At 53.7% G+C, this 21,318-nt stretch overlaps 5 protein-coding genes across 19 annotated transcripts in view; 3 read left to right on the plus strand and 2 right to left on the minus strand.

Moving 5' to 3' along the window:
• MSH5 (mutS homolog 5) overlaps window positions 1-5,793 on the minus strand; it is an 18,666-nt gene extending 12,873 nt beyond the window's left edge. For 2 of the 8 annotated variants that reach the window (XM_088795872.1, XM_074332700.2), the window contains exons 1-3: window positions 1,069-1,450; window positions 568-718; window positions 172-295 (exon numbers count right to left, since the gene is read on the minus strand). In XM_088795872.1, the coding sequence (XP_088651998.1) occupies window positions 172-295; window positions 568-705 (262 nt within the window). In that variant the 5' untranslated portion in view covers window positions 706-718; window positions 1,069-1,450. Of the gene's footprint in view, window positions 1-171; window positions 296-567; window positions 719-1,068; window positions 1,455-5,661 lie in introns of those variants that run through there. The other 6 variants (XM_074332705.2, XM_074332703.2, XR_012496515.2 and 3 more) reach the window with 5 other exon arrangements.
• CLIC1 (CLIC family member 1) lies at window positions 4,214-9,357 on the plus strand. Its single transcript, XM_019715612.3, has 6 exons — window positions 4,214-4,495; window positions 6,600-6,709; window positions 6,907-7,032; window positions 7,190-7,296; window positions 7,905-8,086; window positions 8,974-9,357. The coding sequence occupies exons 1-6, from the start codon at window positions 4,457-4,459 to the stop codon at window positions 9,133-9,135; spliced, it is 726 nt and encodes a 241-aa protein (XP_019571171.1). The 5' UTR covers window positions 4,214-4,456; the 3' UTR covers window positions 9,136-9,357.
• Window positions 9,358-9,685: 328 nt separating this feature from the next.
• Window positions 9,686-12,971, plus strand: DDAH2 (DDAH family member 2, ADMA-independent). 4 transcript variants are annotated; one of them, XM_074332708.2, is made up of 8 exons: window positions 9,686-9,916; window positions 10,299-10,342; window positions 10,743-11,105; window positions 11,222-11,321; window positions 11,444-11,517; window positions 11,687-11,806; window positions 12,366-12,466; window positions 12,654-12,971. In XM_074332708.2, the coding sequence occupies exons 3-8, from the start codon at window positions 10,809-10,811 to the stop codon at window positions 12,814-12,816; spliced, it is 855 nt and encodes a 284-aa protein (XP_074188809.1). In that variant the 5' UTR covers window positions 9,686-9,916; window positions 10,299-10,342; window positions 10,743-10,808; the 3' UTR covers window positions 12,817-12,971. The 4 variants fall into 4 exon arrangements, with proteins under 4 accessions (XP_074188809.1, XP_019571162.1, XP_088652000.1 ...); XM_019715603.3 differs by having other exon boundaries at window positions 9,691-9,916; window positions 12,317-12,466; XM_088795874.1 differs by lacking the exon at window positions 10,299-10,342 and having other exon boundaries at window positions 9,691-9,916; window positions 12,317-12,466.
• Window positions 12,972-13,291: 320 nt separating this feature from the next.
• On the minus strand, window positions 13,292-16,582 carry MPIG6B (megakaryocyte and platelet inhibitory receptor G6b). Of its 5 annotated transcripts, none has more exons than XM_074332706.2 (6): window positions 16,427-16,582; window positions 15,889-16,188; window positions 15,642-15,732; window positions 15,250-15,290; window positions 15,036-15,112; window positions 13,292-14,912 (listed from the first exon to the last, which is right to left on the minus strand). In XM_074332706.2, exons 1-6 carry the CDS (start codon window positions 16,485-16,487, stop codon window positions 14,808-14,810), a joined length of 675 nt encoding a protein of 224 aa, XP_074188807.2. In that variant the 5' UTR covers window positions 16,488-16,582; the 3' UTR covers window positions 13,292-14,807. The 5 variants fall into 5 exon arrangements, with proteins under 5 accessions (XP_074188807.2, XP_019571169.3, XP_019571167.3 ...); XM_019715610.3 differs by having other exon boundaries at window positions 15,036-15,131; window positions 15,889-16,236; window positions 16,427-16,574; XM_019715608.3 differs by having other exon boundaries at window positions 15,889-16,236; window positions 16,427-16,570.
• Window positions 16,583-16,602: 20 nt separating this feature from the next.
• LY6G6C (lymphocyte antigen 6 family member G6C) lies at window positions 16,603-20,821 on the plus strand. Its single transcript, XM_019715519.3, has 3 exons — window positions 16,603-18,259; window positions 19,635-19,745; window positions 20,156-20,821. Exons 1-3 carry the CDS (start codon window positions 18,208-18,210, stop codon window positions 20,368-20,370), a joined length of 378 nt encoding a protein of 125 aa, XP_019571078.1. The 5' UTR covers window positions 16,603-18,207; the 3' UTR covers window positions 20,371-20,821.
• The last annotated feature ends 497 nt before the right edge of the window (window positions 20,822-21,318 follow it).

The raw sequence follows: 21,318 nt of genomic DNA on the forward strand, positions 1-21,318 counted from the left end.
TGATATATTGCACACACCTAGTAAATATTTGTTGAATAATAAAACAAGTTCCCCAAAACAACAAACGGTCCTCTGGAAGTCAACTAATAAAACTGATTGAGTCAGGTAAGGACATATAAGTGAAAGACACTTTAAGTGCCAGGGTAGAGGGATTGCTGGTTCTGTCCTCACCTCTCTGGAGAAGCCTGAGGCTCTCGTGGTCTGGGGCATCTGGCATGAAGTGGATGGTGGAGTCACTAGTGTCATAATAGGCAATGCCCAAGTGGCCTGAATTCCATAGCACACACAGATGGATCTGTCGTCCAGGAGGGAAGGAAACCAGTATTTGAACCACTCCTAAGTGCAGGGCTGTGCCATGCCTTACTTAATCTTTATCATTTTCTCAAATCTCTGAATAGGCATCATCAACCCCCTTCACTACATCTGAAACTGACGCTCAAGAAAGGTGAGTGACCAGCCCAGCATTTCCTGGCCCCTCTTTATTCTAACACCCGGACGTTCCAGTCAACTCCCAACTCTCCAGATTTATTCGAGCTCTCGTTCCCAAGACCTCGTCGCCCCAGAGACCTCCGCGGGCTCCTCCACGTCGTCCTCCTCCGCCTCCCCGGGGCCCGGCACTGGGGCCGGGCTGGGGAAGCTTGCCGCAGCCGCCCCGGGTCCCGGTCCCTGCGGCGTCCTGGCTGCGGTCGCTCCCAAGGAGGCCATGGCCTGGGAGGCTCTGCAGATTAGAAAAATGAAGGCGGTTCAGGAGCGAGCGTTCATTGCGAGGTAGCTGGGGAGGGTGGCGCGCTCAAGGGCAAGTGCACTGGGAAGTCTGGGAGAGGGCTGAGGCGAGAGAAAGGTCACGTCGTTTTCAACATTTGTGGGGTATTTCGAGAGGTGATGGCTCAGGTATTTCACTGACGCACACTGGAAAACTCCCTCCCCCGCCCCATTTCTGTCCCGCCGAGGTTGTATTAGGATGGAGACGGTTCGAGGGCCCTGTGGAGCGAGTTGCACACGTCTCCTCTCCATGCCCCTGCCAACCACGCCCCAATGACCGCAGCCCCAAGCTCTCAACTTCCCCACCAGAGTTGCAGATAACTTGCGGCGTTTTCCCGCCTTTTCAGTCAACGGGACCACGACGTGCGTGACACCACGTCAATAACTAACAGCCACGAACTGGCGTGAGGGGCGCGCCAGCGCGAGGACGGGGTGCGCGCGCAGGCGCCCCTCCTCTTAGCTGTTATTGGTCGGACAGACCTGGATCCTGCCTAGAGAGCCTACCGGGAGAGAGAGAGGAGGGGACCGCAGTTGCAGAGGCCGACGCTGATTGGCCTATTCGCATATGGGCGGTGCCAGAACATTCAAACTTCCCGCCCTCTGCTATAGCTTAGCACCTGGGTCTCTGGCCCTCACGGTTTCTGGGCTTTGATTGACACGGGGTGGAGCCTGTGAGAAGGCCGGAAGCGGAGCTTGGGTTTGAGCCTTGGAAACTAGTCTGGGGGCGTTGCAGGGGGATTGGAGGGAGGGCAGAAATCTGGGGGAGGAGGCCAATCTTAAAGGGCCAAAGGCGCGTTGTTTTTCTTTTCTTCTGGAGAATGGAGATAAGCAACATTAATTCAACTTGTGCCAACAACTCTAAGTTAATATTTGTACACTCGGAGTTAATATTTATAAAAGAGCTTAGAACAGTGCCTGACAAACATAGTAAGAGCAACGTGAGTGTTTTAAATAAATAAGCAGAAATAAGAAGTGAGACTCCTATAGCAGCCCTTTGCCAGTTTCCTGGGTACAGTGTATGACCACCCCCACAAGGGCACTACAGGACCTAATTTATAATTTCAGACTACCAAGAGGTGAAAACGTTGGAATTACACCAACACAGAGAATAGACCTGATAAGATCTACACTCCTACTGGAACTTACTCATATCCCTGGGTGCATACACGCACCCTAAGGACAGAGGGTTGTCATTTATTCAGCAACTATTTAGTGCCTATTCTGGGCCAGGTGGTGGACTCAAAGTAGTGAACATAATCAAGTTTGGGCTCCGTTCCATGAAGCTAACTTTTGACTGTGTGTGTGTGTGTGTGTGTGTGTGTGTGTATGTGTGTGTGTGTAGGAAAAGCAAGGAGATTATGAGACAGAAATAAACCAACATATACTTTTAAAAACAGATCCCTTACAACACATCTTCCTCCCAGTTTTGTTTTGGGTACAGTGAGATGGGGAGATCCCACCCAAGACTTGAGGAAAGATGGTAAGGTAACCAGCTCTGCTAAACAGTGATTGGAAAATCCCCTCTAGAGAGAAAGGTGGGGGAGTGAGTTAAGGGCAAGGTTAATGGTTACCCTTGGCAAATTGTTGAGCAACAGAGCTATGGAAACCTGGAGGAGGCTGGTGATAGCTCTAAGGAGTGTCTGGGAGGGACACTCCTTCCTATCTGGGGTGGGAAGAGATTAGGGACTGGTTTACCAAGCACAGGAAGGGGAGGGAGTAGAAAGGGAAGACTGCCCAGAAGAGGAACGGGGAGATATTGAGATAGGAGAAAAGCAGGGGCAAGGAGATGAAATGGGAGGGAGACTTCTCTGATGCAGGATTCGGGGGTCAGCTCTGGGCTTTAAAGCCGTGGGGCACTGCTGGATGATACCAGGAGAGGGCAGCATGACCTGTCATCTGGGAAATTAAGGCACAATAAAATACCTTCTGGGTAGCCATGCCAGCCAGCCAAAGTCAATATTGATGATTAAGGCAGTTCTAACTATAAAACTGTAGGAGAGAAAAGAGAGAAGCAGGGGAGAAGCTGTCAAACCTGTTTAAGCTCAGGGATGGCCCCACTTGCCTGAGGTTTCTCCCAGAGGGGACATCTTTGTGAGGCAGATTCTCTGGTGGACATTGACCAGCTGGAGCAGGAGAGGACCCTGGGAAGTAGGGCTGCTTTGACTCCCACTTCCTCAGATGTAAGGGGTCCTATGTGCAGATTTTGAGGGTCACCCACCCACCCACACATACTCACGGAATCATCCTACATCCTTATAGGATGTTACAATTGAAGGGGGCAAATACGAAATATATCCATCCCCTCTCTGGGGAGGAAAGAGATAGGCCTTCACCCAGGGAGGTGAAAACCCACAGAAGAGGAAGTGTGAGAGGAAACCACTAACTGCTGGCTTGTCCCTCCACCCCACTCCTCCCCCTAGTCCCTCCCCCCCTTTTTTTTTAAGTTTCAAGCTCTGTTTTGCTCCTATGTCCTTGCACTCCACCAAGTTTTTTGGGAACTGTAGGTCTCTTGTTAGACAGAGGGTGATGAGGAAGAAAGAGCGGGAATGGTTGGAAAGGAGAATCAAGATGTGGAGGGTGGGCTATGTCCAGCTTGGAGGACATATTCTCGGACTATTTTTCAGCAGGTCATAGTTTGATAGAACTCCAAAATCAAGGTTACTGGGGAAAGAAAGAGCTAACTCTTCCTGGGTCCTCCCTACTTATTTATTTGTGTACCCAAGGAGTCCACTCACTCTATTCTGTCTGATCTTTCCTTTTTACCTGTGATAGGACCAGCTACCATCATCCCCTAGAATTCCTGGGGCCAAAATAACCCCATCCTTCCACCCCATCTCCAAGGCAACCTTCAGTAAGAAAAGGGCGAGGGGCACAGGAAGGGGGGTTGCTAAAGTAGAAGCATTACAGCATACCAGGCTACAGAGAGGGAGCGTACCTCCCCCAGTGATGAGGCCCCTGGGCTCAACTTCCTGTTCCACTAGCGCAGGCCTGGTTGTCTCCCTACCTATCCCCCGCCCTTCCTTTCTCCACTCTTTTCCTCCAGTCCCAGCTTCCACTTCCAAGTTCCTCTCCAGGACCACAGTCCTAGCAACCCAGAATTTGGACTGAAATCTGGAAGGGACGTGGGAAAAGGAATAATTGACCACTTTCCCATCCTAAAATTCCGTCTGGGCCCTCATGGGCGTGCCCAACCCGTTGATAATCAAGTTTCTTGTGTGAAGGTAGCCTGGGAAAATCCTCTGATTAATGAAGCAGGGAAAGTGAGGCAGAAATAAAGTCTTGTGTTCAAGGTTACTAGCAGAGTAACGAGGAGGTCCCTAGGATTCCCTCACCTTAACATCCCCTCCTGATCCTCCGGGAGACCTGAGGACCTGCCCCTCCGGGCCCACTCCCTGATCGTCGGGTCCCGCCCCCCTCCTGTCCCCTCCCCAGGTTCAGGGCGGGGCCGGTCCGTGAGTCAGCGGCTCCCTGATCCTGCCCGGGAGGTGATCGCGCTGAAGAGCTGGGTGTAACGCACGCTGAGTTGGTGGGGAGGCCGGGTCTGTAGTGAGCGGGTCAGATCGGGCTTGTGTTGCTCTGAAGTGACAGTCCTAGCTCTGGGGGAGAGAATCTCCTGTTGTGAGATCCGCCTTCCCTGGCCCGGGCCCCTCCCAGTTCCCCCAGCGACGGCCGCTTCCTGGTCCCCGTCGCAACCATGGCTGAAGAACAACCGCAGGTCGAATTGTTCGTGAAGGTAAGAACACCACCTTCCTCCTAGGCCACCCTGCGAATTCCTGAAAGGCAGTTCTCACCTTTCCCCAGCTCCAGCCTTAACACCCCAATCCCATCCCTCGTTACCCCCACCCACAGCGCCACGTGCAGTCTTTGGAATGGGGGGGCTAGCTGGTTCTGGAGGGAAAGACAATTGACGAGTATGCGGATAATGAGAATTGTAGGCTCAACCCTGGAAAGTTTGTAAAAGTCCACGTTTTCAGCAGCCTAAAGGACCGCAAGATAGAGAAAAGGGAGGGTTCCCAGGAGTGGGGATGATTGACTGGGGTGGGGGTGGAGGGGTGTACAAGCTGATGGAAGAACAGGGGAAAAGGGAACCGCGGGAATTCCAACAGAATTTAATTTGGGAGGGACTGAGAGGAGCATCAGGACATGTAGGCCCAATGAGAAGATCAGAGGATGAGGGGTGTAGTGGGGGAGACTTGGAAAAGTGTGTGGGTGTGTGGGGCCGGTCGGGGAGGTTTCAAGGAGGGGAGAGGGTTGTGTTAGGGAAGCCTGGGAGTGGGAGGAGGTCAACTGGGAAGAATTGATGGGGTAGAAGGAGACAGAGTGGGAGTGAAAGCAGAGCTGGAGAGGTGATGGGTGGAGAAGCGTGTCCTGGGGACTTGGGTTAGTGAGAGAAAGGGAGGTGGCGAGGAGATGAGAGTTTAGCTGTGGCTACCTCGAGGCTAGATGAGGAGAGAAATCAGAAAGAGGAGGAGAGCTGGGTGAGGGCTTTTAGGGTTTGGGGGTTGTAGAAGCAGGAGAAAAAGATTTGCCCCAACTCTCCTCTGTCTGTGGGTGTGGATGAGGAGAGGTGGTCGCATGGCATTTGGGTATCAAAACCACCGGCGGCAGCCTCCACTGTTTCTTCCTGCTCCCTTCCCCACCAAGCTCCCCTGTCTGGACCTCATTTCTGAGCCCCTCCCTCCATTTGGCGGCCTACCCTCTGTGTCTTCTTGTTTGCACATTATCTCCTGCCCTCACTTTCCTGCTTCCTTTTTCTCCACTTCCCCCCTTTTGTTCATTTGTCTTTGTGTGTTGCTGCCTGTTTCTCCCTCTCCTTTATGCTCAGTTTCTCCGGCAGCCATTCCCTGCCGCTGTGCCCAGTGAAGTGCCTGGGCCCACCCACTTAGGTGTGGTCCCTACCTCAGTCACACCCGCCTCAAGGGCTATTTTTACTCCTGGCTGAGTCTGGGCTGCAGAGATTCCTGCCCTGGGTCCTGTATGAGAAGGAGGAGGATTATCTGGAGCCAAAGGACTTGTGCTGGGAGACTCCTGCAGGCAGTATCGGGGAAGAGGGAGGTGGCCTTGGAAGCCCAGTCCTCAGCCTCCCAGGTCCCTGCCCCCACTCCTTGCCAGGAAGGAAGCTGCTGAGGCTGGAGGCACCATAAGATGAATCACCCTCAGCCTAGGGGGAGGTGTCCCTTGGGAGATGAGGTCACCACTTGCCAATTAGAGTGCAGCCCCCCTCTGCAAGGCCCTCTACATCTCTAGGGCAGGGCTCAGAACCCCTTGACTCCCCACCCAGCTACCCAGAAACAGCTTGGCTCTAAGTATAGAGAACCAGAACTCTGGCTCCCAAACGGTCCCCCACCGCTCCTGTCCTCAGGCTCTGCTCCATTCAGGAACCCAGGAATCCAGGCCTCTAACCTACAACTCTGGCCTCACCAGAGTCCCTCCCTAGGGGCTACTTCATGGGTTGATGTGAGACTTAAACGAGTTTTTAAGGTAAAGTGCTTAAAATAGCACTTAGAAAACTACACTATTGTTAGTCTTTCCTCCCCAGGGTCCAGATCCTTTAACTTCTCCACAACCCATGTGCCCTCTGCCCACCGCCTGTCCTCAACTCTGGGAACCAGAAGGCAACTTTTGCAGAAAGTGTTCCCACTGACCTGCCCTGAGTTTGACCAGACTCCGGGGTGGAGAGCCCAGTTGGGGGGGTAGGGGGGGCTTTTCTTGGAGACCGAGTCTGTGTCATGACGAGGCAGAAAACAGCTAGGTCTGGGAGTGGAAGATGCTGAAAATGGCCTGGGGATGGGTAGCGTGCCCCAGGCCTAACCTTGGGGGTGGGGGTTGCTTTTCAGGCTGGCAGTGATGGGGCCAAGATTGGGAACTGCCCCTTCTCCCAGAGACTGTTCATGGTGCTCTGGCTCAAGGGAGTCACTTTCAACGTCACCACCGTTGACACTAAGAGGTGGGCCCACTTCTGTTCTTCTAAACACCCCTTGTGCTCACACGTGCATATGCACACACTCAGCCACCCAACCCCTTCCATCCTGAACCTTTTCCCCTCCCACCCAGAGCCCCTTTCTCTTCCCACATCCCTCCATCTCCCCTTTCTGGTTCTCCCTGACCCCCTTTTCCTGTCCTGATGCCTGGCCTTTCCTCCAGGCGAACTGAGACGGTACAGAAGCTGTGCCCGGGAGGGCAGCTTCCATTCCTGCTGTATGGCACCGAAGTACACACAGACACCAACAAGATTGAGGAATTTCTGGAGGCAGTGTTGTCCCCCCCCAGGTATTGGGGGCACTCAGAAAGGGGTGTTAAGGGAGCTGGGAGGCTCTGAGAAAGAGAGAGGTTGGAAAAATGAAAAATAGATGGTGATAGGGCTGGGACGGGAGCTGAAGCTCCTCCCAGGAAGATATCTTACCCAGTTTCTCCCATTGGCTTTCAGGTACCCCAAGCTCGCAGCTCTGAATCCCGAATCCAACACAGCTGGGCTGGACGTATTTGCCAAATTTTCTGCCTACATCAAGAATTCAAACCCAGCACTCAATGATAGTGAGTCTTGTTGCTCAGAAGCCTGGGTCCTGGAAGGAATGGAGAAGATCCAGGGATTGGAAGGAATTACAAAATTCAGATATGAGGGAGATGGATGGAGCAGATGTTGGCAAATTTTCACCACCACCCGCATTGCCTTATTTTTGCTTGACCCCATATTTCCTTGCATTCTTCTTGGCCTCGACTTTTAAACATCTCTCATTTTTTCCCCCCGTTTCTCCTGCTCCACTGGGGACATTAGCTGCTGGGTTGGCTGCTAGCCTGTTTTCCTGCAAAACAGGGTTGTGCTTAAGAACAGGGACTCTAGATCCAGACTACTCGAATACAAATCCTACTAGCTCTGTGACTTTGGGCAATTCATTTAACCTCTCGGTAAATCCATTTCCAGATCTATAAAATGAGGATAATAATACCTATTTTGTGGGTCGGTGTAAGAATTAAATGAGTTTTTGTATGTAAAGTTCTTAGATTAATACAGAAAGCTCATTACATTAGTGTTAATTATTATTATTTTGGACTGGCCTCACATTCGTGTTCACCCCGACCCCGCCCCATGGATCTTCTTGGACTATTTTTCTGATGTTCTATCCAATTTCCCTGTCTTGCAGATCTGGAGAAGGGGCTCCTGAAAGCCCTGAAAGTTTTAGACAATTACTTGACATCCCCCCTCCCAGAAGAAGTGGATGAGACCAGTGCTGAGGATGAGGGCATCTCTCAGAGGAAGTTTCTGGATGGCAATGAGCTCACACTGGCTGACTGCAACCTGTTGCCAAAGCTCCACATAGTACAGGTGGGTGGTCATCGTGGTACGAGAGGATGGCCACTGGGATGGCTTCCCATGACAACCACTCTGAAGGTTGTTTCTTTCTTACAGTGGTTTCTATACATTGCTACCAATAGTGGATACCATCCCATTTTTTTTCAGCAGTCATTGCTGGCAAGACCACTGTTTGAAAAAATTACATTCCCTGATACAAGTCATAGGTGCAGGCAGACTGGCCGAGGGTAACACATTCACAGTAGTACTTTCAAGAATGCTCTTTCTGTCTCTATCACTGCCAAATCCCCAGATCAGACAGCAGGCTGGTCCTAAAATCAAAAGTTTTAACTCTTTTTATAGCTTTAGTCTCCACTTCCTCTTGTGGAAGTTGAAAACTGTTTGTTCCCATGTTTTTGTCATAGCCTCAAAGCTATGGTTTTAGTTTGTGAAACATGGACCCAATGTCAGTCTGCCATAAAACTGTGTATTGAACTAGGCACCGAAAGACAAGGCAATTAGTCCTTGCCCCAAAGGATTTGAAATCTAGTCAAATGAAAAATAGAGACAAAAGTTGCTTTGGAAAAAATGTATGGTTTGTGAATTATATCTCAATAAAATCAAGAGGCGAAAGGTAGCACCATGGAATGGGGTGGTCTGTAAAGGAGCTGCTTATCACTAAGTGTAGAGGAAGGGTGAAGACATTATAAGACATTCGGGAGTTAAGAAAGCCAATTGGAGAAGATGATTGATTCGTGTGGGAGGTAAGGATCAAAGGAAGAGAAGCCAGATAGTGGAAACGAACGCCTGGACTGGACAGGATGCTGGGTTTGGTCAGGTAGGACTTGGGATAAGAGAAAGACCACAGTATGGCTTCCCTAAGGCTAATATGTCGGTCCCTCTCTTCTCCCCACCCCCAGGTGGTATGTAAGAAGTACCGGGGATTCTCCATCCCAGAGGTGTTCCGGGGAGTGCATCGGTATTTGCGCAATGCCTATGCTCGGGAAGAGTTCTCCTCCACTTGTCCAGATGATGAGGAGATCGAGCTGGCCTATGAGCAAGTGGCCAAGGCCCTCAAATAAGCCCCTCCTGGGGCTACCTTGCCCCCCTCCATTTTTCTCCACAAAGTGGTTTCCACTTGGCTACCCAATGGACACACTCCAAAATGGCCAGTGGGGAGTGAATTTTGGAGCACTTGTGCAGGACTGGCTGGGGGATGAAGGAAAGGAATGGGGGTTCTGGGTGAGATTTTTATTGTGGGGTGGGGTGGGTAAGAATATTTCAGTAATAAAATACAGAATGAAAAAAATCTAGTGTTTTTATACAAAGCATGCTGGAAATGTGGGTAACACGGAATGAAGGATGAGTCAAGTGACCTTGAGCTCAGAGCTGAAGCCAGGAATTTAGAAGAGGGGTGCTTGCTGTGCTTTTGTTTTTCTTTTTTTAATCCGCCAGTCCATCGCCGAGCTGTCTTGCACTCCGCTCCCTGTCGCTTTTGTAGCCCTGCCTTCAGTGGGGGCCAGATTTGGGTGGGCGGGGGCAGTGCTCGAAGGGCGGGGCCGAGTTCAGAAAGGAGGGGCACAATCCCTGTGGAACGGGCGCGGCATAGGAGGGCGGAGTGGGCGTGGCCTCGAGGAGCCCCCGCCCCGTCCCGCTTAGACAATGCCCTGGAGCCGCCAGACCGTCGCGCCCCCGCCCCACCTTAGTATTTGAGCTTGCCTACGCAGGGACCCCTCAAAGCCAAAGCTCCAGTCCCCGAGGCTTGAAGACTAGGACTCTTCTCCACCGACTCTGTCCTGGGGTGGGGAGGTGGGGGGGCCAGCCAAGATCGCAGAGCTGCAGGAGTGGGGGTGGCAGCTGGAGGTGAGTCGGGGGTGGGAGGTGTCCCCTGGGCCCCGTTGGGGCCGGAGACCGGGGGTGTCGGGCCCTTGCCTGCATCGGACAGAGTGCTGGGGGCCGACATTTGGGTGCGGAGCTGAGTGGGGTGGACTTGGGGGAAAAGACCGGGAGAGCAAGGGACCGAGTCCTGGAACCCGGAGTGGCTCCCGCTCCCCGGAACCACGCCCCCGTTTCCCCGCCCCTCAGATTTCGCTTTAGACCTCTCCCAGTCCTCCGGGACTCGGTCTGGTTTATACTGGGTCGCGCTAGGGGCAGAGAGACGGGACGGGGTGGAGAGGATGTTTAACTCATTAGGCTCTAATTCCTCCCACCTTGCCCCTCTCCCTTTCTCATTCGGACATCCAAGACTTCCATCCCCCAGGCCCTCTCCCCCCAGTTGTCTCCTGTCCGGTAAGCCCCGTGGGTTCCCCGCCGCCTTTCGGTTCCCTACAGCAGCGAGCAGCTGAGGGTTAAGGGGGCGGGGCCGCTGCATTTTTGGGGAGTGAGCGCATCCTAGCGGCTGCCAAGAGGGGCGCCGGGCAGGAACCTCACGAAGCCCCCGAGTAGGGGCAACAGGTGTTTTGGAGATTAGGGGATCCTGGTCTTGCTTCTCGGACTCGCCCTAAAGCAGAAGACCCCCGAGCGTGCGGGTGGAATGGGGTAGGCAGGAGAGGAACGTCTGGAGGGGGTGGGGAAGAGTGGGAGGGGCGCCCGGAGATGGCAGGAGGAAGACCCTGGCGTTCTTAACCACCCCCTACGTCTTCAATGCATGTCTCTTTCTCTGTCTCCCCCATTCTGTCTCTTCTCACAGACAGGTGAAATAAAAGGAAGAAACTAAGAAATCAGCGCGGCTGGAGGGGGAGTCTGTGTGGATGGGATGGGGACGCCAGGGGAAGGGCTGGGCCGCTGCTCCCATGCCCTGATCCGGGGGGTCCCGGAGAGCCTGGCGTCGGGGGAGGGTGCGGGGGCTGGCATCCCGGCTCTGGACCTGGCCAAAGCTCAGAGGGAGCATGGCGTGCTGGGGGGTAAACTGAGGCAGCGGTTGGGGCTGCAGCTGCTAGAATTGCCTCCTGAAGAGTCGCTGCCGCTGGGACCGCTGCTCGGTGACACCGCCGTGATCCAAGGGGACACGGCCTTAATCACGCGGCCTTGGAGCCCTGCCCGCAGGCCAGAGGTGAGCACCAAGGTGGGTGGGGGTAGGGAGAAGGGAGGAACTGGACATCCAAGGCTTTAGGGAAGAATTGGGGGTGAGATTTTTCTCAGCCCCTCGCCCTCTTCTCTTGCCTTAAGGTGGATGGAGTCCGCAAAGCCCTCCAGGACCTGGGGCTCCGAATAGTGGAGATGGGGGATGAGAACGCGACGCTGGATGGCACCGATGTTCTCTTTACCGGTGAGGTTGGGGTGCCAGCACCCCTGGGGGTTGGCCCAAGGAAGCAGAGTTTGAGAGACTGGGCCACCTCAGGTCTTGTTTCCAACTCATTTCCTCTCGCCCTCAAACCTCTGTGGCCTCAGGCCGGGAGTTTTTCGTAGGCCTCTCCAAGTGGACTAATCACCGAGGAGCAGAGATCGTGGCAGACACGTTCCGGGTGAGGAGCCGGACCAGCCTTGGGTGGGAAGCAGCGGGGAGCGGATGGGGGTCAGAAGGGCCTGGGGAGGGCGGCGCTGAGGAGGGAGAGGCTGAGGGCAGCCTGTGTTTAAGGGTAACCCCTCACCCCCCCCCCCCATGTCCCTGCCTATTTCCCTTGGTCTCCCTAGGACTTCGCTGTCTCCACAGTGCCGGTATCCAGCTCCTCCCACCTGCGCGGCTTCTGTGGCATGGGGGGACCCCGCACTGTGGTGGCCGGTAGCAGCGACGCTGCCCAAAAGGCTGTCAGGGTGAGGAGGGGCGGGGCTGGGGTGGGGCAGATTGGGCGAAAGTGGGTGTGGTTCTGGGCCTGGGAGCCGAGGAGAAGTAGCTCCAGCCCCTACTACCTTCACAGAGGTCCATCTACTGTGAAAACACACGAGAAAACAACAAGTTAGTATAATGAAACAGGGAGCTGGGAAACCCGGGAACAAGGTCAATTAACATCGTCTTTAAAAAATCCCCAAAGGTGGCATCTAAACTGTGACGTAAAGGATGGATGGGACTGACAGGTGGGGGCTGAAGGGGAGAAGTTAGTTACAGGTGGAAAGAACTTCATGTGAGTCTGAGGTGGAAATTAGCAGAGGTAACTAAAGTGCTTAGAACAGCTTCTGACACACAATAAGTCCTTTGTACTTGCTGTCCTTATTATTCCACCACTGTAATTGTCCCCAACCCTAGTTGTGGTAGGGCAGCCAGGCTCAGTTATGGAGAAGCTCTGAGACTTGAATGCTTCCTGCTTCCTCCTTCCTCTGCCCCAGGCAATGGCGGTGTTGACAGACCACCCCTATGCCTCCCTGACCCTCCCAGACGATGCAGCTGCTGACTGTCTCTTTCTGCGTCCTGGGTTGCCTGGTGTGCCCCCTTTCCTCCTGCACCGCGGAGGTGGGGACCTGCCCAACAGCCAGGAGGTGAGGGAAGGGGCTCCATCCCTAACAACAACCAAAGAAAGGAGTCTCAGGCCTTCCTAGTGGGAGGAAGGAGGGGTACCTTTTCTAGAAGCCCGGGTGGGACTGCTCTGAGCTGGCGGCAGAGGGGTGGGCCTGGCTGTGGCCTCAGGGTCTCACTCCTGTCTCCCACTCCATGTCCTCCCTGTAGGCACTACAGAAGCTCTCCGATGTCACCCTGGTACCTGTGTCCTGCTCAGAACTGGAGAAGGCAGGCGCGGGGCTCAGCTCCCTCTGCCTGGTCCTCAGCACACGGCCCCACAGCTGAGGGCCTGGTTTTGTGGTCCTGGCTGGCCAGGGGTAGGGCAGCATAGCGGGTAGAAGAAGGAAGGTGAGATGGAGGATTGGTGAATAGTTAGTAGTGGGGAGAGGGACTCAAGATAGGGGGAGGGCATAGTGTGGGGAAAAGGATAGAGGCCACAGAGTGAGTCCTCTCCCCCAGAACTAATAAAACAGAACTGACCTTTTAGACTGGACTGTGGCTGGTGTCTTGGTAGAGGGACAGGGGCAGGGCTGAAACCTGAAGTTGGGGATAGTGCTGGGAAGGAGGCCTCTTTCATTCGTCAAACCCTCATTAGGCACTTACTGTCTTATTGCCCAGCCCTGTCATAGGTGCTTGGGCGTAAGATGGCCGGGATAGAATTTCTATTGTGGGGAACATGTACAGGGAAGAGAGAGTATGGGTGAATCACTCATTGAATTTATCTAAATGTCAGATGATTCAGAGACTGGTAGATTACCAGCCCGTCCCTAGTTGATAGAGAGAAAGAAATGACGCTTCTAGGGATATTAATTTTCATTCAATAATTTACTGAGGCTTAGCAGTGATATGAAAAGGGTCAGTCTCCTGACATCAGGGAACTCACAATACACGAAAATGTCTTACAAATTCAAATACAGGTTGTGATGGAACAATTCACAGGAGGCTGGTACTGTGAGAGAAATAAGGGAACCTCCAGGACATCAAAATGTATGCAGGGGGGCAAAGAGGGTCAGGGATGGCATCCCAGAAGGCTACACTTGAACTGAGTCCTGAGGGTAAATAAGGATTAGCCAGGCAGGGAGTGGGGAGGGGGGAAAAGGTAATCCATGAAGGAATTGTGCTGGACAACAGCAAAGAGCATTTGGGGCCTGGGGAGAATTTCCCTAAGACTGGCATGTTGTGTGCATGTGGTGTGACAGAGAGAAGCCTGGAGAGTAGGTAGGCAAGTGCTGTAGCACCTGTACCCCAGCACCTGTACCCCACACCAAAGCCCATGGGCCCAGAGCTGAAGGTTAAGGGAAGAAATACTACAGTTCTGAAACACAGGCTGTTAGGAGCAGGTCAGTATTTGGAAAGGATCTCTCTGGCTTCAGAGAGGAGGGCCAGGGCAGGGGGATGAGGTGGGGCTATGGGAAATCCAAGGAAGAAATGAGGAGAGTACATTCAGGTGGCAGTGCTGGGAGTGAAGAGGGTGTGGGTTTGACAGTGACATTAAAATAGAACAGCAGGACTTGGTTCATTGGGAGTGAGAGGAAGGAGGTCTGCATGACTCCCAGTTTCTGACTTGGGCAACTGGGTTGATCTAGAGAGAATGCAGAGGAGGATTAAGTAAGAGGCTTGGGACATGCTGTGTGCAAAATGCCTAGGGCAGGGATGTCTGAGGAACAATTTGGAAATCCCATATCTGAGATTTGAGTTGGAGAGAGTTCTGGGTGTCATTTGCTGAGATGAGGGCTGAGGACTGGCTGTGGATGACAGCTTCCCAGAAGAGGGAGAAGGCAGATAAAGAAAGAGACAAACCTAGAATGGTAGGGAGTACCATGGGGGTAGGGAGAAAGGAAGAGAAATCCAGAAGGAACACACCAGCATTAAAAACAGCTTAAAGAAGGGAGCGATCAAAGGCCAAGCCAGATGAATGCTAAAAAATGTCTACTGGGTGTGGCCCTTAGGACATCACTGGCAACCTCATGGGAGTGGAGTGAAGGAGAAGAAAATGGAAGAGATAGGTGTGGGCCCCTGGTTCAAAGAGCTTGACTGTGGAGGGAAGGGGAGAGATGGGACGACTGTCTCGGAGTGGTTGATGTCTTAACATGGTGAGACGGCTTGATGAGGTGTAGACAGGACAGCAGTGGTGAAGGAGACATGGAGTAACTGAAGTAATGAGAGGTGGGGCAACTGAAGGAGCAAGATCAGTGGCAGAGCCTGGAACCCAGGTGTCTGTCCTGACTCCCAGTCTACCTTTTCCAGGGGAGAGGCTTGGGGGGAGAAGGTTATGCAGAGTCGGGAGCCCCAGCTTGCGAGGTTTGAAGTAAGGGCTTTCCTTCAAACTACAACCGCATAGATGGTGGAGGCATCAGCAGGGACCACAGGGGACAACCGGCGAGGCCTTCTTAGGGCCATACGATCCAGGTCTGCGTAGAGCAGGCTCTAAAGGGTGGGGAGGAAGGCAGGAGGGTCTCAGAAGAGTGACTCCCCTGCCAGGCCTCTGTCTCTCTTGGTCCACTTTTCTCAGGGATTCTGGCCTGTCCCCTCCCTTCCCCAAACCCTTACCGGCTCCTGGTCCAGGTCCCCTGCAATCTGAGGTTCCTCCTTTACTGGCCTCTGGGGTTCGGCTTTCACAAGTGGAGCTATGTGAGGGGGACACAGCTGAAGGATTGAGAGTAGGTGACCAACTTGTCTGCTCCCAGCAAGGGCTCAGACTCAGGAATTGAGGGGTGGGGAATGTGCGGGTAGGAAAAGGAAAAGGGGGTGGAGTTTGTCTCACCAAATCTGGGGACTGGTCGAAGCGGGGGCGGGGGCGAGCGCCTGTTAGGGATGCATAATAGTCTTTTGAGAGCCACCAGTCTTGTCTTGCTTGTTCTCGGCTCGAGGCCGCGCCAACCACAACCCAGCAACTTGCAGGATCTGACCCGCAAAACAACTTAGGCTCCACCCCCACATGTAGTCCCTCCCACGCCCTGATCCTGCTCCCCTTTCTCTTCCCGAGCCATGGCTCCACCCACTAACCTGTGGCCTCGCCCCCAAGTTCTGATTTCCCCCATTCTCCAAACCACACCCCAACGCTCCCAGTGTAGCTTTTGTCCGCGAAACTTCGGGTCCTGCCCCTCCCGCCTCTGGTCACGCCCCATTAAACCTTGCCCCGCCCCTCGCTCTCACCTGCACCGCCAGTAGACCACGCCCAACGCTCCGAGTCCCAGCGCTAGGCCCGCGCCCAGCAGTGGGATCAGGAGCTGGGGATACACGGACCCTGGGGGAATGGTGGAAAGGGGTGGTGGAGCCGAGATCAGGGGTGCGGGGAAAGACGGCTGCCTCTCCCGCTCAGGAATCGACCACCAAGGCCCCCCTCCCTGCCGGGGATGTGTATCTGAGTTAAGTCCCCCTGTGCTGAAAGGCTTCGACCTACCCTGGCTAGGCCCCGGAGCCCTGCAATCGGCCCTGTCCCCCAGCACGTGAAGCACGGTACGGCTCTCGTCGTCGTGGCGGCCTTTGCAGATAAAGGTGCCCGAGTCCCCCGCGCTCAGAAGCAGCTCCAGCCGCCGGATACCAGGGTCCAGGGAGCGTAGGCGGCCAGCAAACGGCTGGCTAGGAGACACGGTGGGGGTCCCGCTCGAAGAGGCCCACAGGATCGGGCGGCGTCCTTTGGACAAGCCCTTACAGGCTGGGAAACTAGGCGCCCAGGCCCAGCGGATGGGATGCGAGACCCCTATGCAGGAGAGATTCACCCGGTCCCCAGGGTGGCCGTCCAAGGGAACTAGGGGAGTCCGGGGGCAGTGGTTAAGGTCAGGTCCACAGGGGGAGACAACCCCCCACCCTCCCATCTCCTCACTCTCTCCTCTGCTGTCCCACTATCCTATACCTTCCCACCCACATCCAGCCCCCGGACTCCCCCTCCCCTCCTAAGTCTTTCCTTGTTCATCCCGATTTTCTCAGGGATGGCTTACCCCCGGCGTCCCCCTGTGCCCTCGACAGCAGCAGCGGTAGCAGCTGCAGAACCAGGGCCATGGCTGGGATGTGGTGGGGAGAGGAGGCGAGTGAATCAGCACAGGAGACCGGAGGGAAACGGGAGTGGGGGCGAAGGGAGGATCCGCGGGTCTGGGGGCTCCGATAAGAGGGGGCGGGGCCACCCGCTGCCGGGCTCCCTTTGGGAGTTCTCGCAGGCAAGTGCACAGCCATGCTCACTTAAAATTCGTGCTCCGGCTGTATACAAAGCATTTTCTCAAACTTTTAACAGCTGCAGGCTGCAGCGGAGCAGTGGTCGCAGCCCCACGAATTCCCACTGAATTCAAACCCTGACGTTGCCATCTACTACTAGCTGTGTGATATGGGCAAGTAGCTTAACTTCTCTGGGCCTGTTTGCTCATCTCTAAAAGCACACGACTCAAGAGTCCCAGCCATTATCACCTTCCTCCTGAGTTATTTTGAAATGATTCTTTGTCTTTTTTTTTTTTTTTTTGTACATTTTGGCTGCAGTATTGGTGGTAGAATATACTATAATATGGATCATCTCTACTTTTGTATTTATTTATTTATTACTAGACCTCAACCACAAGTCTTCTTTTCCCCCCTCCACCTCTCTTTGCCTGTAGGATATACTGTATGTAGTCATGCACTTTGTATTAATATATTAGAAATCAACAGATCTGTTTTGTACTTTTTATACTGTTGGATACTTATAATCAAAACTTTTACTAGGTTATTGAATAAATTTAATCTTATTAGAAAACAAACAAAATAAAAAAATAAAAGCACGCGACTCTCCTATGCCATAGAGGGTTGTGAGAACTACATGCATACACACATAAAACGCCTAGAACAATGGGTGACACATGGGAACACAAAGTGCTTGCCATTGTCATTACTATTTCTACTCTTATTGAACTTCTACCTCACCTCTCTGTGCCCACGCTGTCCCTCCCAGCCATAGAGCCTCACCCAAACCGGCAGGTTTTGATTGGGAAGGCGCTTTGGAGCGGGTGCATACACCCCACACCCAGGTCTTCATTGGCCCTCAAGGGACTGGAGCAACCGAGGCCAGACCAAGCCCAAGTGGAGCCGGGCAAGGTCCTGAGAATCTTTGGGGGGCCTTAGGCAGCTCCTCCTTAGCTCAGCCCAGCCCATGCCTCTGCTGCTATGACATCACAGAGGCCCTTGGTGACATCACAAATCCTACTCCCTTATCCTGTAGCTGAGCAGGGGTTGGGGAAGACCAAGTGGGGGCTGAATGGAGATTAATTTGGCTCCTTCCATCCAAATCTCTGCCCACATGTCCCTATCAATGAACTCCTGGGACCTGAAATTGGCAGTCCATCTTGGGCTATCACCATTGTCCATTTCCCAGGAACTAGCAGATGATACTAACAAAGCCACTAACATCGCAGGGGCTTTTGGTGATGCTTCTTCAGAGGGCTGGGCAGGCAAGGCTGTCAGCTGGCTGCCAGGAAGGGTGTCTTGACCTGAAACCAAGAACCAAAATGGTTCACTTATGCTTTCCCCCTTTCCATTCCCACACCCCCACCCTGTCCTGTTTAGCCCCTCCCCACCCCTGGTCTTTTCCCCAGCCAGCTGTGCATAAATGGGGAAGGAGGGGCCACCAGAGGCAGAGAAGGGAGGGACTGGACCGTTGGGATTATAAATTCCAAAAAGGCCACTCAACTCCCGGAGCTGGATCCCCGAAAATCTACTGTCAGCTGCTGCGGTTGCCACAACTCTCAGGACCCTCACCATGACAGGCCTGCTGCTGCTCACCTTGTCTTCTCTGCTCTGCTGGGTCTCAGGTGAGCACCGGGGCCCCAAAGACCTGGTTGATCCGGTCAGGAATTTTATGCCCAGCCTCACCAGCTGCCCTCCACTACCCACTACTACTCAGGACCCCAAGCACCCCGGCCTCCAGTTGGCTTAGCTCTCCTGTGCCTGCAGAACAAGGCCTCCCTGTGGCAGAGTCCTTGCTCAATTTCTCAAGGACTCACATTTCCATCCTTCTGACTTCTCCCCACCTCCAAGACCACTCTTCTATCTGGCCAGCGCTCCCAGTACCCCGTTCCCCACTCCAAGGTTCCCCCTTCTTCAAAACCCTGATGACAGAAACCCTTCTTAGTTCCCCTGCCAGCCTCACTCCAATACAAAACACTCCAGAATCCAGCTTACCTGCTTCTTTCTCTGTTCACCTGCACTCGGCAAGGTGTCCTCCCAGAAACCTAGGCATTCAGCTGAGCTCTCCTTTTGCACCTCACCCCTCCCATGTACTCCATTAGGGACTTTGTGGCCTTTCCTAGTTCCCTCCTGCTCCTCCCTGGGGCACATACCCCCAGGGACACAAGCTTTTCTGGAGGGAGCCAATGACTTCTTAGAACATCCTAGGGAACCAGGGAGATTTCCCTGGCCTTCTAGGGAGGGAACGCCAGGGCTGCTCACCCCTAGGGTGAGGTGGTTTCACTCAGGTGCAGTCACCTGACTCCTCCACCAAATCCCTCCTTCACCAAACCTTGCATGCCCAAACCTTGAATTAGCTGTGGCAGGAATTTGGGGGTGTCACCTTCTGTACCCACCCTCTCCATTTTTAAGGTGCTCAGGCGGAATCTGGTGATCTGTCTCCCAGAGAGTAATCCTTTCTGTCAGAGAGCTCCTGGGATGAGAGGATTCCATTCAGGTTCCTCATCCCACATGCCTGTTGGGCCCAGGAGGTGAAGAGTACATTGCTAAAGCTGGCCACAGGTGGCTTTCTTGCTGGCCTCAAGTTCCAGGCCATTTGTGCAAGTGTTGTAACATCCATGTTTTTAATATTTCTTCCTATTTCAAGTCTCTGTGACCTCTTTTGAATTCCTTCATCTTCTCCCCACTTCCTCCATTCCTTCCCCATGGATTCTCACTTTCCCCTTATCCCAGTCCTGTGTTTTTGTTGGTAGCTCTGCCCCTCCTGACTCATTCCCAGATGGAGTGAAGGAAGATATTTAGGGTGTGGGCTGTTCACAGAGCAACAACTCCACCTTCACCCACTTCCACGTTTTCTCTATCATTCACTGGCTCTGTCTCTGCTGACCAAACAAGTCAGAACACCTACTTCATTGGCTCTTGTCCACCCTATCCTCCAGCTCGGCTCAGCCCAGGTGAGTCAGACAACCCATCGCCTCAAGCCTGACTTGTGTCTTCCAGCTGACATTCGCTGTCACTCCTGCTACAAGGTCCCTGTGCTGGGCTGTGTGGACCGGCAGTCCTGTCGCCTGGAGCCAGGACACAAATGCCTGACAACAAATGTGTACCTTGGTAATATCCCTTCTTTAGTGGGGAGAGGAGACTCTATGGGTGGCGCTGAGTCCCAACTGGGGATGAGGCTGAGATGGAACAGAGGATGACAGCAGTGAAAACATTTGGCCAAGAATCATTATGTGCCAGGCCCCATTCTACGTCTTTACATAAATTGTTTCAATTAATGTTCATGACAACCCTATAAAGTGGGAAAGCAGACTCAGAAAGAGACAATAATGGGTCCAAGGCCGCACAGCCAGCAAGCGACAGGACCAGGATTGGCGTGAGGGGACAGGGTGTAAAGAAGGGGAAAGCCGGGGCAGAGTTAGGAAAGAAGCAGCCTGGGTGGGTGCACGCGGTGGGGAGGTGGACACAGGCATGCCAGCTGCCCATCCTAGCTGACCCCACTGCCCACTCTTAACCCCCAGGTAAGATGTGGGTTTTCTCCAACCTTCGCTGTGGCACAGCAGAAGAGCCCTGCCGGGAGGCCTTCAACCAAACCAGTCACAAGCTGGGGCTGACCTACAACACCACCTGCTGCAGCAAGGACAACTGCAACAGCCCAGCGCCCCGGCCCGCGCCAACCCTGGCCCTGCTGGTCCTCACCTCCCTGGCTGGCCTTGGCCTCTGGCTGCTGCACTGAGACACACTCCATGGCTGCCCCTCCTCCCACCTGCCTTACCTGAGCCTCTCTCCCTGCACCCAGGCTTCCCACAGTGGTCTCTCCCTAGCTCCCTTTGCTCGGAGTAACATTTCTCCGGACCCTTCACATTTCTTTAATTAGACAGTGGTCTCCTTACCCATCATTCTACCCCACACCCTCCTCTCTGCTTTTCTCGAGTCCCTTCCCATTTCCCTCTAGACCCTTCCAGACCCCCCATTGGCCCCTAGAAGGGCTCCCCACTTGGTGTCCTGCACTGTACTGTGCCCTACTTGGAGAGGGATTGGGATCTGGGCCTGAAATGGGACTTCTGTCCTGTCCCCTGTGAAGGCTCCAATGACCTCACTGTATGCGCTGATTTCCCAAACCCTGGCTGCCATTCGTATGCCATCCCCTTGCTCACCTCTTTCCATTTTGAGTAATAAATGTCTGTGTCTTCATTAAATGGTACATTTATTGTTAGAAAACCTATCGTCAGAGGCCCCCTCCCAGGAAGTAACACTCTTACCCCTCCACCCCCAATCCTTCAGGGAGTTTCCCAGGTTGGGACAAATGGAGAAACAGGTTTTTCAGGCCTCCATGTTCCTGTCCAGTATCTGGGGGTGGCACACAGGTCCCAGTGTTTGGAGAAACAATCCTTATCTCCAATTTAGGCCACGCCTCTGATGTACTGCCAAGAAGGGTGTGCAGTGTGGTGTGAGGGCCCCCAGGAAGGGGAGGAGAGTGCATGGGGATGGGACCCAGGGCCCTCTTTCCAGGTATCAGTCTCTTGCGTCAGAGTCAGAGGCCTCCGCTGGCCTGGGTACTGAGTGGGCACTGAGCAATCGTCCTATCACAGGCTTATATTTATTTCGTTTCTCAGTTTGAAAGAGTCCTATTGGGAGCCAAGCTGCAAAGGGGGCAAAGGAAAGCCACACCAGACAGCCAGGC

The sequence above is a fragment of the Rhinolophus sinicus genome, chromosome 2 (genome assembly GCF_057876585.1).
Source record: "Rhinolophus sinicus isolate RSI-liver-muscle chromosome 2, RSI-T2T, whole genome shotgun sequence".
In the NCBI taxonomy this organism is placed as follows: Eukaryota; Metazoa; Chordata; class Mammalia; order Chiroptera; family Rhinolophidae; genus Rhinolophus; species Rhinolophus sinicus.

Bases quoted from the DNA above. Each gene is read 5' to 3' on its own strand.
- CLIC1 (XM_019715612.3), top strand. From the start codon at position 4,457: ATGGCTGAAGAACAACCGCAGGTCGAATTGTTCGTGAAG. The intron at 4,496-6,599 runs GTAAGAACACCA...GTTGCTTTTCAG, and splicing joins AGGTCGAATTGTTCGTGAAG to GCTGGCAGTGATGGGGCCAA. The intron at 6,710-6,906 runs GTGGGCCCACTT...CCTTTCCTCCAG, and splicing joins ACCACCGTTGACACTAAGAG to GCGAACTGAGACGGTACAGA.
- DDAH2 (XM_019715603.3), top strand. From the start codon at position 10,809: ATGGGGACGCCAGGGGAAGGGCTGGGCCGCTGCTCCCATGCCCTGATC. The intron at 11,106-11,221 runs GTGAGCACCAAG...TCTTGCCTTAAG, and splicing joins GCCCTGCCCGCAGGCCAGAG to GTGGATGGAGTCCGCAAAGC. The intron at 12,467-12,653 runs GTGAGGGAAGGG...TCCTCCCTGTAG, and splicing joins ACCTGCCCAACAGCCAGGAG to GCACTACAGAAGCTCTCCGA.
- MPIG6B (XM_019715608.3), bottom strand. From the start codon at position 16,487: ATGGCCCTGGTTCTGCAGCTGCTACCGCTGCTGCTGTCGAGGGCACAG. The intron at 15,291-15,641 runs GTGAGAGCGAGG...CATCCCTAACAG, and splicing joins GTGGTCTACTGGCGGTGCAG to GCGCTCGCCCCCGCCCCCGC. The intron at 15,113-15,249 runs GTGAGACAAACT...CCCCTCACATAG, and splicing joins TCGACCAGTCCCCAGATTTG to CTCCACTTGTGAAAGCCGAA.
- LY6G6C (XM_019715519.3), top strand. From the start codon at position 18,208: ATGACAGGCCTGCTGCTGCTCACCTTGTCTTCTCTGCTCTGCTGGGTC. The intron at 18,260-19,634 runs GTGAGCACCGGG...TGTGTCTTCCAG, and splicing joins TCTGCTCTGCTGGGTCTCAG to CTGACATTCGCTGTCACTCC. The intron at 19,746-20,155 runs GTAATATCCCTT...CTTAACCCCCAG, and splicing joins GACAACAAATGTGTACCTTG to GTAAGATGTGGGTTTTCTCC.